The sequence below is a fragment of the Megalops cyprinoides genome, chromosome 6 (assembly GCF_013368585.1).
Source record: "Megalops cyprinoides isolate fMegCyp1 chromosome 6, fMegCyp1.pri, whole genome shotgun sequence".
Lineage (NCBI taxonomy): Eukaryota > Metazoa > Chordata > Actinopteri > Elopiformes > Megalopidae > Megalops > Megalops cyprinoides.
In genome coordinates this window covers 13,750,460-13,766,226 of record NC_050588.1, presented here as the reverse complement: position 1 = coordinate 13,766,226, position 15,767 = coordinate 13,750,460, and the positions used below count along the sequence as shown (strand labels likewise).

Sequence of the window (15,767 nt, the reverse complement as noted above, 5' to 3'; positions counted from 1 at the left end):
TCACTCCTGTAAAAATGATTACAGTGTTTGTGATGGAACCTTGACAAATAGATTATATGGACTGTCAATAGAGTTAATGCATTAATGAATGTGATGCAGCCTTGCTAAGTGAAGTGAAAGAAGTGTTGATATACATTAAAATCCAGTAATGCTTTTCTTATTTTATCATTGTCATTTGACGGAATGATGAGAAGGCCCATGGCTGTGAGCAATGCAATGACTAAGATTCAGCATGGTGCCCTTTTGTTGAAAATCCACATATATGTCACTGTATGTGGGTATGTTTTGCGTGCCTCTAATCTCTATGAACTTGCTAGACTCCTGGTGTCTGCCACCAAGGCTTAGAGGCTCAGAAGAACACGTGTGCATGTTACTGTGTTGTCAATTTTCTTTTTGTAACTTTCTGGCTCTTTTATTGTTTCCGACTGCATACATTTCTATGAATGTTTGTTGAGTGTTTGTATATCAAAACTACATTATGATAATGTCTGCAAAAAACCAAGCAAAATTGTGTACTGTTCTGTTTTGACTCCTCTATCCAGGACAGTCAGGCAGATCAAATGTGTGTAGGTATGCATGTTCGTATGACGTGTGTATACATGCGTGCGTGTGTGTGCGCGCTTAACAGCTGTGTGTTTTGGGATGTATTGTTGCTTTGTCGAAGTGTCCGTCCTGGTTCAAAATGCATTCCATAGTGTACAGACAGGCTGTCTGAAGCTGCACTCTCCTGGCCAGCTCTGGGTGTGCCGTTTGGGCACCGCTGACAGCTCCTGAACATTCTGAATCCCACTCAGGTCGGTGAGACGCCTATAAAAGCCGTTGTGTAACCTTGTCTCAGTGATTGTTTTGCCAGGTGCAGCAAGCGTCGATTTACGGTCCCGCTGTGGGAGAGGGAACTTTTCATCCAGACGTCGTAGAACGAGGCTGGGAGCTGCATTGAGGAGAAGACCCTGCGTTTCTGGAGGCCGTGTTGTGGTGAGCTGAGTGGGAGCAAAGCACACGCCCGTGCGGCTTTATTTTCCTTTCCAGCCTGATCCATCTCTTTTCACACTTAATTCACAAGGACTGCATAAATCCCCGATCTCAGCTGGAACTGTGCAGCTGAAAGAGTACATTCACACCAAAAGTCTCATCACCCAACTGTACTTGTATGGAAAACCTTGAGTCCTGTGAATGCAATCAGAATCTTATGGCAAATGTGAGATTGCGAGGATAAACTATGCCAGGATCCTTTCCCTTCAACAGCTCCACATCGACCTCAATGTACTGTATTACTTGCATTGGGGCCCTTGCCTAAATCTTAACGTTTTTATGATTCCCTTACTTAACACAGATATGTACATACTCTCATATGCATTCAGGGAATGAAATGATACACGTGTCTGTGTTTGAAACTTTGGGAACCCCCCGCCCCCCCACAAATTTAGGAACAAATGACCTTTTTGTAATTCTTACATAACCCTGTTTTGTAATGTCAATGTATGTTTTTCAGTCAACTATGAAAAGATGTTGATTAAGAATTGAAGATGTGTAATACTGTACCTTAACATTATTACTTGAGATTAAGGACAACACACCACAAAGGTTTTATTGATTTTCCCTGTGTGTCAGTCAGGATTTTCTGTCAGAACTCCTACTGAAATTCTGTGATGATGACATACTGTATGTCCGCAACAATAACAAATGACGTAAAAGGTAACCTGCAATTCATCTGAAATAAATAAATGTCAGAAGTGTTTGGTTGAGCCTACTAAGTCCAGCCAATCATGACCCATGACCTGAATTTTGAAATGGTTTCAAATGTTCTTTTCTTGTTGATTTAAAATTTAAGTTGATTTAAAACCAAGGATAATAATGTAAAGACAGCTGTAAAACAAGCCTCCCCACCCTCCACCAAGGAAAAAATATTTCAGTTGGGCAAAGCATTCTGGTGTTCAGTTTACTGTGAAACTGTGCAAAGGAACAACATTTTGTAATTTTATTTGTCAAGCTACTGCACATACTGTTTTGAAGATAAATGAAACTGTGATTTTGAGTTTTTGAATCATACATCCGAAAAGTTATGAGACATTGTGAAAATGTATCTGACTCTCCACATGAAAATAGGAGACTTGTAGTCTGGGCTGTGGTCTACATACTGAAGTAAAGCATACATTATGATACAGAGCAGGTTTCATTTATACAGATCTGATTTATACAAAATAAAGAGAAAAGTATCTTTTTACACATAGTACCTTTAAAAACACAGGTACACTGAGGACATTTTCAACTACATGGTAGTCACGTGGGTTTACCTTCACTCTTTACTTATCTGTTTGAATATATTAAGATCAAAATTCTGTCTTTTGAAGCCTAGCCTAGATTTTCCCCCTCTTGTTTTACATAACAATACACGTGTATGTACATATCAACCATATTGTAATCGTAACTACACTAAGTACGTAGTATGTCAGTTAATGTACCTTTGTTTTTAGGAGTAACATTCTTTTTTTAAAAAATTACTATTTGTATTACTATAAACAAAACTTACAGAAACAAGTAATATGTTAATTGCAACTATATCCATGCAGGTAGGAAACTGTCAATGCAACTAAAACTAGAAACACAGCTTTGTGTTGGCATTCCCCTTAGTTGCTATAAATATAGTCTTTGCCCGTTAGGATGGAAAGGTTCAGTTGCAAAGAAAAAAAAGTATTCCGACATGTATTAAAGAAGGCTTGTGCTGTAAGGTTTGGTGTCTTTTTTACAGTCTGGGACTCTCTTAGTTGGTTCCCCACAGAGAGGTGGGTGGGGCAAGTGTCCATGCCTGTGGGAGTGGCCGCGGAATCCCGAGGCCAGAGACGCTCTAGATGACGATGGACTTGAGGTGCCTGAAGCACATGATGACGTTCATGGGAATGGGAGGATGCAAGTGGTTACCGTCCAGCCTCAGGTACCTCAGCTTGGGCAGGTCGTCTTCGTCGATTTCAGTGGCCATCACGGGGAAAGGGCAAAGTTCAGAGCCGTCGATAGCTGCAATGGCAAAGGAAACAATATTACTAAAACGCCCACAGGCTGTAGATTGATTTAGGTTTCCTCTGCCTGCTTATGCATATTTCCCAATAAAATATTTTGGCATGAAACATGTTCCAACAAGCAGCCTAATAGTAGTCATATTTGGACCTCTCTATCTGAGTGTTTTGTCTGGGTAAGAACTTAATATCATTTCCTGTTTCACACATTATTCTTCTTTGCAAAGTCAGCCCAGCCAACCATTGGAATGCCCTGTTCTATCCGCGTTGATATTCAGAGTACTGAAAAACTTGAATGCAGTGGCACTTGGATTCATTCATTGAAAAAGTAAAAAAAAGGGGTCAAAAAATGTAAGAAATATACTCCTGTCTGTGAGTTTTAAAATGAAACCATCAGCCAAAAAAATCTCCACTTACCCTCAATGTTATTGTTGTTGAGGTACAGGTGCTCCAGCTTGTGGTTGAAAGCTGGCACTGTGGTCAGCTTGTTATGGGCCAGGTGCAGGTCTAGGAGGTTTGAGACATTGAACACCATCTTCGGGATCCCTTTGTCACTCAGCTGGTTGTAGTTGAGCCTGACAAAGGCCAAGTTGGGGAAATTCTGGAAGTAATCCTTGGGGATTTCCTCGATGTTGTTCCTGTCCAGGAAAAGCTGGTAGATGTTCTGGGGCACATTGCTGGGCATCTTTCGCAGGATGTTATGGGCTAGGTTGAGCTGGACGAGGTTCTTGAGGCCCCTGAAGATGTTCTTGCCCAGGTCACTGTCACTTATCTTGTTGTGGTGCAGGTCCAGCAATGCCAGGTGAGTCATCTTAGAGAAGACGCCGGTAGGGATCTTTGAGATCTGGTTGTGGCTGAGCCGCAGCTGCTCCAGGCTGGACGGCAGGTCGCTCGGCACCTCCTTCAGGTTGTTCCGCCCCATGTAGAGGAAGAGGAGGTTAGGAACCTTGTCAAAGACCTGCCGATCGACTCTGCGGATGCGGTTGTTGTCCATGTTGATCCACCGGAGCTCAGTGGCGTTCAGAAAGGGCTCGGCCGTCACCTCGTCGATGTAGTTGTTCTGGAGGTAGAGATAGTGGATGCGGGACGGGATGACAGGGACCTTGCGGAGGTTGCGGTTCTCGCAGTAAAGGGCCTCTGGGTAGGAGGGCGGGCAGAAGCACTCCCTGGGGCAGTCAGGGAACATGGGGGACGGCGGGCCCAGGATGGGAGGGGGGAAGTCTGTGGGCTCCTTGGGTTCAGGCTGCGGGACAATGGGCCTCCTGGTGGGAAGGGGCCTCCTGGTGGAAGGGGGCCGGCCAGGTCTCGGCCTGGTCCTCTGGCCCCAGGCAACACTGAGCAGGAGGAGGATCAGCAGAGGATAGAATCCAAAACCAGCCTTCATGGTCCTGGTTCCAGGTCAGTGCAGAGAGAGTGAGAGAGAGAGAGAGAGAGAGAGGGAGAGAGAGAGAGAGAGAGAGAGAGAGAGAGAGAGAGACAGAGAGAGAGAGGAAGTGGGACAAAGAGCGGGACAGTACAATACAGAGTAAGTACATCAAGTTTTGGCTGAGGAAGGAAAATGCATACCTTAGTACAGCAGCCAGCCAGCTGTATGTGCAAAAGTTTTATGAAGATGTTGAACCTTGCTTAAACACAGATTCTGCATCATTGTTTAACAATGAATAAGTGTAGTATTTACTGAGAGGTCAAAGACAGCAACCCCAACCAGAATGTCTGAGTCTGAGTTGCCTGTTATTAAATGGATGCATAAACGGATGCTGCAACGTTATCACCATTAAAAACGAGCTCATGGCCAGGTAGAGAGTGGACGACAATTGATCACACTGACACTGACATTGTTATTGACCATCAATTTTCAAGATAATTGGTCCTGTGAAGTAATACAGCATATAAACAACTATAAAATCAAAAATAGTAATTTTGCCATTTTTGCCATAATTTTGCAACTGTCAACAGTAGCATTGCTGCATCAGTGTCTTACAGGAAGTACAAGAGTACAGGGCAATCTGCCATTGGAGTTGGACATTGGTATGGTATGTCTTTTGTTATTGACTTTGTCATTTACATTCTCAGTATTATTGGATGAAACACAGTAATGTTTTTGTTTGTTTTTTCCTCCAAATGGCCTATTGCTCTTGTGTGAAAGTATTCTGGACGGTATACGGGTAAATTATTCTGACACATTGCTCACTTTTAAAGTGACACCACACAATGTTACACCACACAAGTCGAGAGACAACTTCACATCCATGGAAAAAAGCCACCTTGCCCTCTTTGTCCAGATGTCTGACAGAGAAAATAAACCAATGCACTTGATAAATGGTCTATTTTTTGCTGACCAGCTCTTTAAGTAGTCTAAGTCTGAGGAAATTCCAAAGGCCTACTGTATCCATCAACCGTACTCTCCATAAAATGTTTGTATTATTTTAGAAGTCAGACTATTCTCAGAGCCAAATCAGCTTTTGCTCTTTAAGGTGCAGGAACTTTTCAACTGGTTCAAGTAAGCACATGCTGCAATCTGAGATTTTTATCTGATGTTGTCAGCGTAACATTACATAACATTAAAAAGAAAACAATGGCGATTGACAGAGTTTTATTTCCGTGCTTGGTCTTCTTTTTCTTTTCCTTTCTTTTTTTTTTTTTACCTCAGTTACATAATTCAATCCAGAATCGAATGCCCCACAGTATTCTGCAGGACTCGAAGCCTGAGGCATTGAATTACATGTAGTGCAGCAGCCAGCATGCTTGGCGTGGTGCAGTGGCTGCCTTGAGCACTCTCCTGCTGCTTCCACGTCCTGTCTCTGTAGACAAGCACCATCATTCCACATCTGGCAGCGTCATTAGCAGCCCTACAGTGAAAATATATATATATAAACTGTGATTGCAATGATTTTCCAGGCCGTGCTGCTGTTTCAGGCCCTGGGGCGCTCAGGATAAAGAGACCATTGTGCCGGGAGGTCCGAGGAGTCCGCTTAAACGTGATGAAAAAAAAAAAGAAATCCTCAGCTGTGGGGCCGAAAGGCTGGTGGGTGGAAGCGAGGAAAGGAAAACTTTTGGCCAGGGTCAGAGAAACAGTGATGCAATTCCCACTGTGAGCCACCTTGACTTATAAGTGAGAGTAATGCTTTACTGTTAGTTTAGGGTCGGCATTGTGATTGCAGTCCATACACACACACAAATATACACACCGTTTTTAATAGCAGGTCACAAGGTGAGTGGATTTTGAAGTGGTCACATGACCGGAGCCTGTTTCTACACAGAGTAATGGATGGGCTTCTCACTGACGAGCCCTGATTACAACACAGATACAACTAAGGGTCAAAATAACAATTGTGTTATTACCCCCTCCATAATAGCATAACCAAGTCCGGAAGTTCAGCAACCAGAAAGGCATGGATAAAATTCATCCTCTCAGTCCTTTTATAAGATACTTTTTAAATGCAACCAGAATGCACTGCCAACGGTACATTCGCCTGTCTCTTATTGTCCAATCTTTTCCAAGTCACGCAAAAGCAATGCAGTCACTAGTGGCATAACAGCCCTGTTCTTGCCACATACTGAGAGCCACAGACACAGCTTTATTTAATTATCACCTCATTCCTGTGATTTTTAATGCACCAAACACCAAAAGCTGCTTTCTGTTTTAGTGAGAGCGTATGATCCAATAACATGAACATTGTGACTCCTGGGTCGCACCCTCTGTGTGCAGGAGGTAAACTGTAAAGCTCCTGGGTTGTCTAATGCAGAAGTAGGTATTGTACAGTGCATCAGTACTGTACACGCATAAATGTCTGATTTGGCCAGGGGGCTGTTGGCAGAAGGCTAAGTCACTGATCCAGGTCACAACCCACCATTGCTCTCAATGGTGAATGATTCTGGGGGACTGGCTGAACATGCTTGGCATCAAGCCCACATTCCCTGAATATGCTGCATATGTGCATATTGTGTTATTGCTATGGTGCTAATGCTCCCACACACATATGTTAATGAAAGCTCTTATGGGTACAGAAGGGAGTCTTTCGGGGCCCTCGGTGTGTTTCACACAAAGCCTAATTTGTACTGGACTGGTCCTGGAGGGAGATGATCTGCAGATGTTTGGCTCTGACTGGCTGGCTGAATGACAGCTGCCTCGTCATGGCGATAACAAGGTCAGGGGCCCCTGCTGGCAAAGGGTGGGGAGATCATGGAATGCTGGAGCGCTATATTGCATGTACATTACATTATATACTATCTGTACAATTTATATATGTAACATTGCATGTGATCTATACAGTGCATGCACATCAAATTACATGCTATATGTACATATATGCGCATCTATACAGTGCCCGCACATTACTTATGATCTATAAAGAGCATGCGCATTACATAATGTATATACAGTGCATGCATGCTACTGATTTGATCAGCAGACATCCCCATTCAGGCTAATTTCCAATGCTTTTTACTCATTCTGTAGTCTAATACACAACTGAAACTGTGGTGGAGTGATGGAGGTGAAGCACAGTTGTGGGAAAAAAAAAACAGCAGACGGAAGGGGTTAGTCAGAGGAGTTGTTTTTCTTAGTGAACCTACAAACAGGCGCAGGGTTCTCAAACCGAAACACGATGACTAGGCACTGTGACCATTATGAGTTGCTTTAGAGGATCTCTGCTGAAGGTATAAATGAGGGTGATGGTTAATGCTTCTTATTCAACACCACAGTGCTCCATTTGTCCTCTTCATGTGTTTGTTTTCATGAGCGCCTGTACCGACACTCTCTTTGTCGTGAGAAAAGAGATGCAGCCAATACACGGGACCATATTTGATAAATATAAACAATTATAAATATAAAAAATTGTAAGACTGCTGCCCGCAAAGTGATAAAAATGATATTTATTCAGCCAGTGGAAATATCTGTGAAGTAATTGCATTCCTTGGCACCGTTGTGTTGTTTGTGATTTGACTTTTTCCCTGCCTCACAGTCCAACATTAGGTAGTTAGCGGAGCAGTGTGTTCCATTGTTGAAATATTCTGGATAGCAGATTTGGAGAGCTAATGTTTACAGATGTGACAATTGCTAAGCACATGACAATCCCCAGAATGTGACACTGTAATCAGCCAGACGCATAATAGCTGTAGGGGGTATTGTCCTCTGTTAGTGTGTTCCATTGCACTGTACAACACAGAGGCAAGAGGTACCAGCTGGGCAATCAACAGGTTGATGAAAGTGTTGATATTATTCTAGCATCATCAGGTGACAAATAGTTTAAATCAGAAGGTGATTTGATAGGGCACATGACAGGAGAATCGTTTGTTAGTCTTCCTGAAAAAGCAAACATACAAAAAACTATCATTGGTGCACCCCCCTCCTTCCCAGTCTCATCCTACACACAGTGAATTATGAGGCCTGTGTGAATAACATTTTTTTGGACAAACTGCTGCTAATATTCTATATTATATGTCATGTTCTTTTCCCACCCAATTTATTCTGCACTCAAACAGCGCACATTTGGACGGAGTTGGATCCCGGACAGCTCTGGATTTCCTCCACAACATTTCAAGGAAACCGCGCAATTATCAGCAATTATAATAAAGTGCGCTGCCAAATTTGCCGTGAGAGCGAATCTGGAAAGGATAAAGGAGGTGATCTGCGGTGTCACTTCTGCTCTTTCCACTGCGGTCCCCACCCTGAATCTCTCAGCGCGGAATTCGCGTGGCACGGGATGAATCCTGATTGCGCCATCAGAATGTTTCCTTCAGCAGCACGCTTGGAAACCAAACATACTCAGCAGCAGCGATTCAGCTAATCCTCACAAAAGAATACGTGTGTCAGATTCTGATGGATTTTAGTATTCAACATTGTCTGCGGCATTAGTTTTTCCTTTGACCTTAATTTCCACAAATATTTGGGCATTACTTCACTTCTTACCTCTGAAACAGTGGCATATAATTTTGATGTAATTGGTGCTGTGCTTTGGTTGTGCAATCCACATATGGGAAGTAAAACTGCAAGTTGTAATGTACAATTACCCGAATGTTCTAACACTTTAGTACCCCATTTATCCTGAGCTGTAAAGGCAAGTGCAATGAATATTTGATAATTTCACTGAAGTTAATTCATTGGCAGAGGAATCTGGAGCAGACGGACTACCTACCATACATACTGTAGGACTGAAACCAGGAAAAAACTGACTGTATGAGGTCAATGTATTACACTGTGAAAAATGGTCACCCCCTTTAAAAATTTTGAACTGAAATTCCAATTAAACTAGAAGCATGTGACATTATGTTCAGCCTACCCTTGCCAAAGTAAGCACAGTATTGTTTTCGTAAGTCAAAGCTGGGAAAAAAGTGCAGTTCTGCCTTATGTAACAGAGCAGTTGAATATAAACAAAAGTGCATAGGAATTCTCAAAAGTACAGTAAAGTACAGTTAAAATAAAGACTGTCGTTGATAGTTTGGGCATATTACCAAAAAAATTCTATGATTCTCACTTGTAGCAAACCTCATGTTGTAAAACTGCGAAGACGGCGCTCGGAAATTGAAATGCAAACAAACTGGGAGAGAGTACCACTTTGAAGGCAGCGTTGTTTCTATAGAAACATAGAGACACCGTTCATTTGCCTCACTTGCTAGGTTTCACTCACTCCTGCCTGCATGCGCTCACCCTCACTAACTGAAAGGACATCTACTGCATCCAAGAAAAGATAAAAATCAAACGTCTCCGTTTCTTACCTGCAGCTGGTACCTGCCCTCTTTAATAAAGTCGCAAGCTCTCTCTCTCTTCCAGAGATTTACTCTGTCACTCCTTTTCTTCCCCCCTCCCTCTTTCGTTCCTCTCTCTCTCCCTCTCTCTCTCTCTCTCACACACATAAACACACACACGCTCTCTCCTCCTTAGTGAAGCTGGCTGCTTATTGGGTCCTTTTCCTTGCAAATTCTTCCTCTGACAGTCAACAATACAGCCTTTATCCCCCGCCCAAAAAAAGGTCTTAAGATTTAATCCTCATGCCAATCCCTCTGAGAGAGGATGCAGTCACATCCTTCCAACAGTTAATGCTGGAAAGGGGGGGAGGTGGATTTTAACATAAAAGGAGAAGTATCAAACCTCTGTCTGACTTTTAGCTGCAGCCCCACCCAATGCCATATTTGCCCAATCACACTCGCACTTCCCTGATTTTTTCTCTTCTTCCAAGGCCCTCTTTTGGCGGCAGTACAGCCCCCACCGCCCTCCGATTCTGGGAAGATTAACACAGGCTTAGCCGTTTTGTTTTTTGAAATATTTTTTGGCAACAAAATTTTATTGTAATATGGCTGTGTTATCCTCTTGCTCAGTGTGGAGGGTGCCCATTCAAACACAGCTTTATATTCAGGTGCCTAACGGGCTCTTGTGAGGTACCTTCCCCTCTTATATTCTATATAAATTAATATTGTGGGTTTCAATCCATTCTTATCTCTCATTTCCCCTCGTTCTCTTTTCACCTACATTAGCAGTGCATTCTTTAGCAGTCTGAGTTGGTGGTGGTTGGAGGGAGATGAGGAGAGAACATGGCCAGTCTCTAAAACGTTTTACGCTCATTTTCCACCCATCCAGTCCCAAAACTGATGTCACAACATTGTTCTTTACCAGTGGGAATTCACAAGTCACAAATGAAAGACGGATCAAATGCCTTTGAATGGAATGAAAATATATTTTGGATAATGAATGTTTTGGTACCGCACGGATCTCAGATAAACAGATGGCATATTTTGTAGCTTTACAAAGCAAAATTACCCCTCTTAGAATTGCAGGCAGTTTTAGACAACGATCAGAACACTGGCGTGTCTGGGAATCCTCCAAGAATGCTCCACGAATTTCAGGAGCACTCTGCCTTGCAAAACAGCCATGGTGAATCATGCTTGAGTTTGACATGGCATCCAGTTGTTTGGTAGCATGGGTTTTTCACCTGAAAAAAACCCAGGACTAGCTCAGTCTTTTTTTTCAACATGCTTTTAAATACCAGAGCTCATGCAGTAAGCATTTCCACAGTCCCCCTATGGGCTGATGATAACCAAACTTTGATTTTTTTGGGAAGGAGAGACAGTGGGTCTTCCAAAGCCTAGCGAAGAGAAGTCAAGATGCTCGACACAGCAACAGATCATTTTGACAAAGTCTGTAGTGCAACCCAAAAGACAGGCCTTGAGCTAAAAAACAAATCCTGATGAATTTTAGTTGACATTTTTTTGCCATTTTTCAAATGATCTTAAAGCATGGAGCATTACACAGCACTCCAAGTCAAGTCAATTATATTCACTTTGATGTGTGAGTCTAATTGAGTCTGGAATGAGAAAAAAGGCCAAGACAAGCGATCAATCAATTGGTGAATCACTCTTTCACAGTGGGATTGTTAAGTCTATTGATGAGGAAAGAATTAGGTCATAGGAATAAAGTCAGCATAAATGTGTAAATATCTGCTCTGGGTTGCATATGTGGGTTCAGTGAAATAATTCCTAATTATGACCTCAACTCTCCTCTGAAGCCTCCATCCAAGGGGAGAAATAGATATCAAATAGATGGGCTGCTTTGAATGGATTTAAAGGTGCTACTAGTTGTTCTAGTAGCACCTTTGTTGCACTAGTTGTTGTGAGCTTAGCTGAGCCGAATGACCTGTTCTCGTCATAATATGTGCTTATGTTCTTATCTTCTATGAAAATAACAATAAAATCCAGGGCCAGTGTCTATTGTGTCACACATGAATTATACAGTATACAGCTTGCTGTACAGCATTTTGTATGACATTATTCTTTTATTGTAGAAGACTCAGACTCTAATTAGGTGCACATGTTACATTACAACAGTGAAAGAGAACATTGATCCTTTTCAGAGAACTGTTCCTGGTTACCTTGGAGAAGATGTTTTAAAATTGGATGAATTTCATTCCACTTAAACAGAGTATTGAGACACTGTGAGGAGAATAGTCAGCTGTACTGAAATATGAAAACACATCACAAAGATATGCTCAAGCTTCCTGTTAGGTTGTTGGTATGAGAGGGAACCTTTGAGCATCTCCCTGGGTTACGTGGGAATGCAGATGTTTTCCATTTGCAAAAAGCCCACAATGAGGTAGTTGACAGGGCAAAATACTCTGGTACTTTCCAACATGACCCAAGAACTGCTTGTGCTGTGTAATTTGCAGAATCAAGTTCAGAATGATTCAACTGTTTAGACTCACTGGAGGTTATGATACACAACCAACACACAGGGGAGAGGGAAATAATTGACTAATTAGCTCATTGGTGGAAAAACTGTCTGGCTTATTTCTGCATCTCATTATTTGACATTTATGAGTACTGTTTTTTAAGAATATGTTTGTGCTAGCAGAAGGTAATTCATCTCCTTCTGCCTAAATGTTGTTAAGGCTATAGTAAGGCTGTTTCTGAGCTACAGATCTACAGGTTTTGCAGAATCATACACAGTCTCACTTGGTGGCATGGTGGTTTGTTCCTTTTGTGATACGACATGTTTGTGGTATGTCTGTTGAATGCAGACTCTCCAATCCTGTGAAAGAGACTCCTTCTACCCAGAATTCCCCATGAATGGAAACTAAGGGTGCATTATGAAATGACTGCAGGGTGGCGAACAGCAACTACAAACCGTGGTGTCATGCGACACAAGAAAGCGTTTTCGCTTGGCACAGAGACATGAAATGTATCTGAATCAGAAGGGCCATCTTTGAATTGATGGTAGGCTATTTTGGGAATGTGGAGATAAAGAATGGGGGATTTGGTGAGGCCCACCTCCATGAAATGCTCTCTCCGAATGTGTCACTTTCTGTGGTTTTGTAGCCTGTCCAACCATTACTGGAGGGTACTGCCAGTTCTTTCACCAGGAAGAAAATATCCCAGCATTTCACAGAAGAAGAGTGCACCTTTAGCTTCTTTCATCTGTATCCAGAAGACCAACCAAACTCATTTTCAGTTGTGAGGGAGGGGCTTGACAGACTGTATTTGTTGTTATTGTGTCAATTTTCAATGTGTATATTGTTCAACAGATTTACAGAAACACACATGCCTTGTAAGTTTGGTTGTTGCGCAATTTTTCTCCTTTGATTTTTTTCAGTTGAAAGGAGAGTGGAGAGCTGAGTGCTCTGATATGGTGTACCAATGAAAGATGAGAAAAACACATCAATTACAATGTGTGACGCAATGTCTAGCATCCTCTGGCTGCTACTGCCATCCCCCAACCCCTACACATACTCACACACACTGTGACCAACAAGCAAAGACACATATAAACACACACACACATGCACGCACACAAGCACACACACACACACACACACACACACACTACTCTTTTGGGTCCCATCCCTCTGCAGACATCTTCGAGGACTGAGGTAATGCCTTAGATAATCTAAACAGCAGCAAGCAGAGGGAAGCTGCTGTCATACCACTGTTTCTCACTGTTAATCATCATTTACACATAAGAGTAGTCACTACTCACTGTCTTCCAAAGAACTTTCTCTCTCAGAGATTAGAAAGTCTTCACTGAAGAGGCTGTTTGATAGCAAATGTCTAGTAACAGTAGAGATAACGGGGAGGGGAAAAATGGCAAGGTAATATTCAATGGATGGGAGTTTGGGCTGGGGGCGGTGGGGGCTGTGCCCTGCTGTAGACCCTCTCTCACTGTGTGCTCCGTCTTGCCTGCGGCTTTGAATGGTGGTCGTAAACGCCTGCTCAGACGGGTTTGAAGACTGGGATGGTGTTTGCGGCTCATATGATACACAAATGCTCAGCAGAGGAGGCAACACCCCAGGATGCTGTGACGGAGGCCATTCAGCATGATACTTTACAGCCAAGAAATCCATCAGGACCCATCCCCTCCAAATCATCATTAATGCAATTTGTGCAGTTTAAAGCTCTCAGCAGGGCCCCATGAATTTGAATGGGGTAACCACAACTATTTCTCCCCCCTCACTGTCCATTTCAAGTGGTTGAAAAAAAATGCACAGATGTGCTGATCTGTATATGGCAATGATTTTATTTATTTTTATTTGCTTTACTAAATATGTTTCTAATCAGAGCACAATCCCAGACATAGTGAGTGTTCTTTAATAATGCACCCCCCCGGAGTTGGAAGTTGTCTGCACCTCGGGTGTCCTGAATCCAGCCCAACAGCTCAGCCTGCGTAACTGGCCTCTCTGGCGATGGCAAGTCAGAACTCTTGGTGAGTTGGAAAGGTTACATTGGAAAGTGATTCCTCAGCATCGAGTCGATGCTCTGCGCAAAGAGGGGCTGCGAAGTATCTTGATAATCGCGTGACTAGTGGGAACAGAAGAGTGGGGGGGGGGGGGGGGGCCGAAAAATAAAGAAGACAATTAGCTTACAATTGCATTCTGTGATGGATACGCAACACCATCCTTAAATGTGTTTGTCATGTAGCCACATTAAATGGGCAGCATTTTAATTTTGAATTTACCACCGTCATGATGTTTATTTCAAAGCAACTGACCGTAATAGTCAGCCGGGGGAAACTGAAAAGCCATGAACTTTCAACATTAAAGGCAACTTATGAGTTATGAGCAGAGCACAACGGATAATTTTGCAGTTGATATATTGCATATTGTCTGCTCTCTTGTTTATGGCTTATTCTTGAGAGTGTTTTGACGAATGCTCCCCATTGTTTCAGATTACGCTGCTCTGAGTGTGCCACTCTGGTTTCAATGCTGCCGTAAATTCAGATCTGTGGCACTGCCACAGGCTTTTTTAACTTCAAAAATAAATACAATGCAAGTTGTGATGCAATATGTGTGTGAACAGAAACTTGTAAAACAAGGTTAGGACAACTCAAACATTTTGATGAGGACTCACTCAGAGGTCAAACCTGCAGTAAATGCATTTTTTTTGTCTTTTTTTTACCGATGCATTTTTAACAAACCCTGGTACAGTCCCTCAACAAGGATGAGTTGGTAGCAATCAAATGCCTGTGCTTGAGGACCAGTTTGAAACATCGATGGAGGCTAGTTAATGTTTTTACGCCATTTGAATTCCAGTCACCAGCAACTGGGAGAGATAATGACTATTCAGGACTGAAGAGCAGTCAAACAACACTGCCATGCTTGCTTGCAATGAAAACAAGCTACATCCTAAAAAAGGCACAGCCAGACATCTTCTCTCAAAGACCAAAATGTTCATGAGTAGAGGGAGTAGACTCTGAGGTGAAACATGTGCTATTTTACTCATTTACACTTTGATCAGTTATGAAAGGCAGACTGATAGGAATCCTGCATGATCTCTAAGCAGAGGAGCCTCATATATTTCTCCCGCATAATGTCACCGTGGGGAGCAGCCCTGTTAAAGCCGTTTCCAAGACACTCTTTCGCCTGGGATTGTCCAGCCTAAAGAAAGATGACAGAAGCAATATCAATCTCCCACAAGCTTCTGTAATGACTAAACCACCACAGCGCCATAAGTAACATGGCTCTTCAGCTCTCTGACAGAGCAAGGCTCAAGAACCTGCACCAGAAGCAATTATCTGAAAGTGTTGCCATAAATCTTCATGTTTTTACAATTGGATGAAAAAACAATTTTAACTAACTTTGGTTTTGGCCTTTTTCAGGGGCTGTTTCACAATTGTTAATGAATGACAACATAAAATATACCACTGTCTCATTTACTTTTAGTGAAGACATAGAGCACCCTTTAAATTTTACAAGAAAGGTCCAGATTAAAAAAAAACAGCTACTGTAATGGATTCTGCACATTTCCTAAATTTCCAGCATCCCGTTACTCTCA

The 15,767-nt window shown here is 42.5% G+C and overlaps 1 protein-coding gene across 1 annotated transcript; it reads right to left on the bottom strand.

Moving 5' to 3' along the window:
- Positions 1 to 1,964: 1,964 nt before the first annotated feature.
- On the bottom strand, positions 1,965 to 9,819 carry LOC118779347 (proline/arginine-rich end leucine-rich repeat protein). The gene is made up of 3 exons (XM_036531408.1): positions 9,729 to 9,819; positions 3,429 to 4,399; positions 1,965 to 3,012 (listed from the first exon to the last, which is right to left on the bottom strand). Exons 2-3 carry the CDS (start codon positions 4,393 to 4,395, stop codon positions 2,846 to 2,848), a joined length of 1,134 nt encoding a protein of 377 aa, XP_036387301.1. The 5' UTR covers positions 4,396 to 4,399; positions 9,729 to 9,819; the 3' UTR covers positions 1,965 to 2,845.
- Positions 9,820 to 15,767: the final 5,948 nt, after the last annotated feature.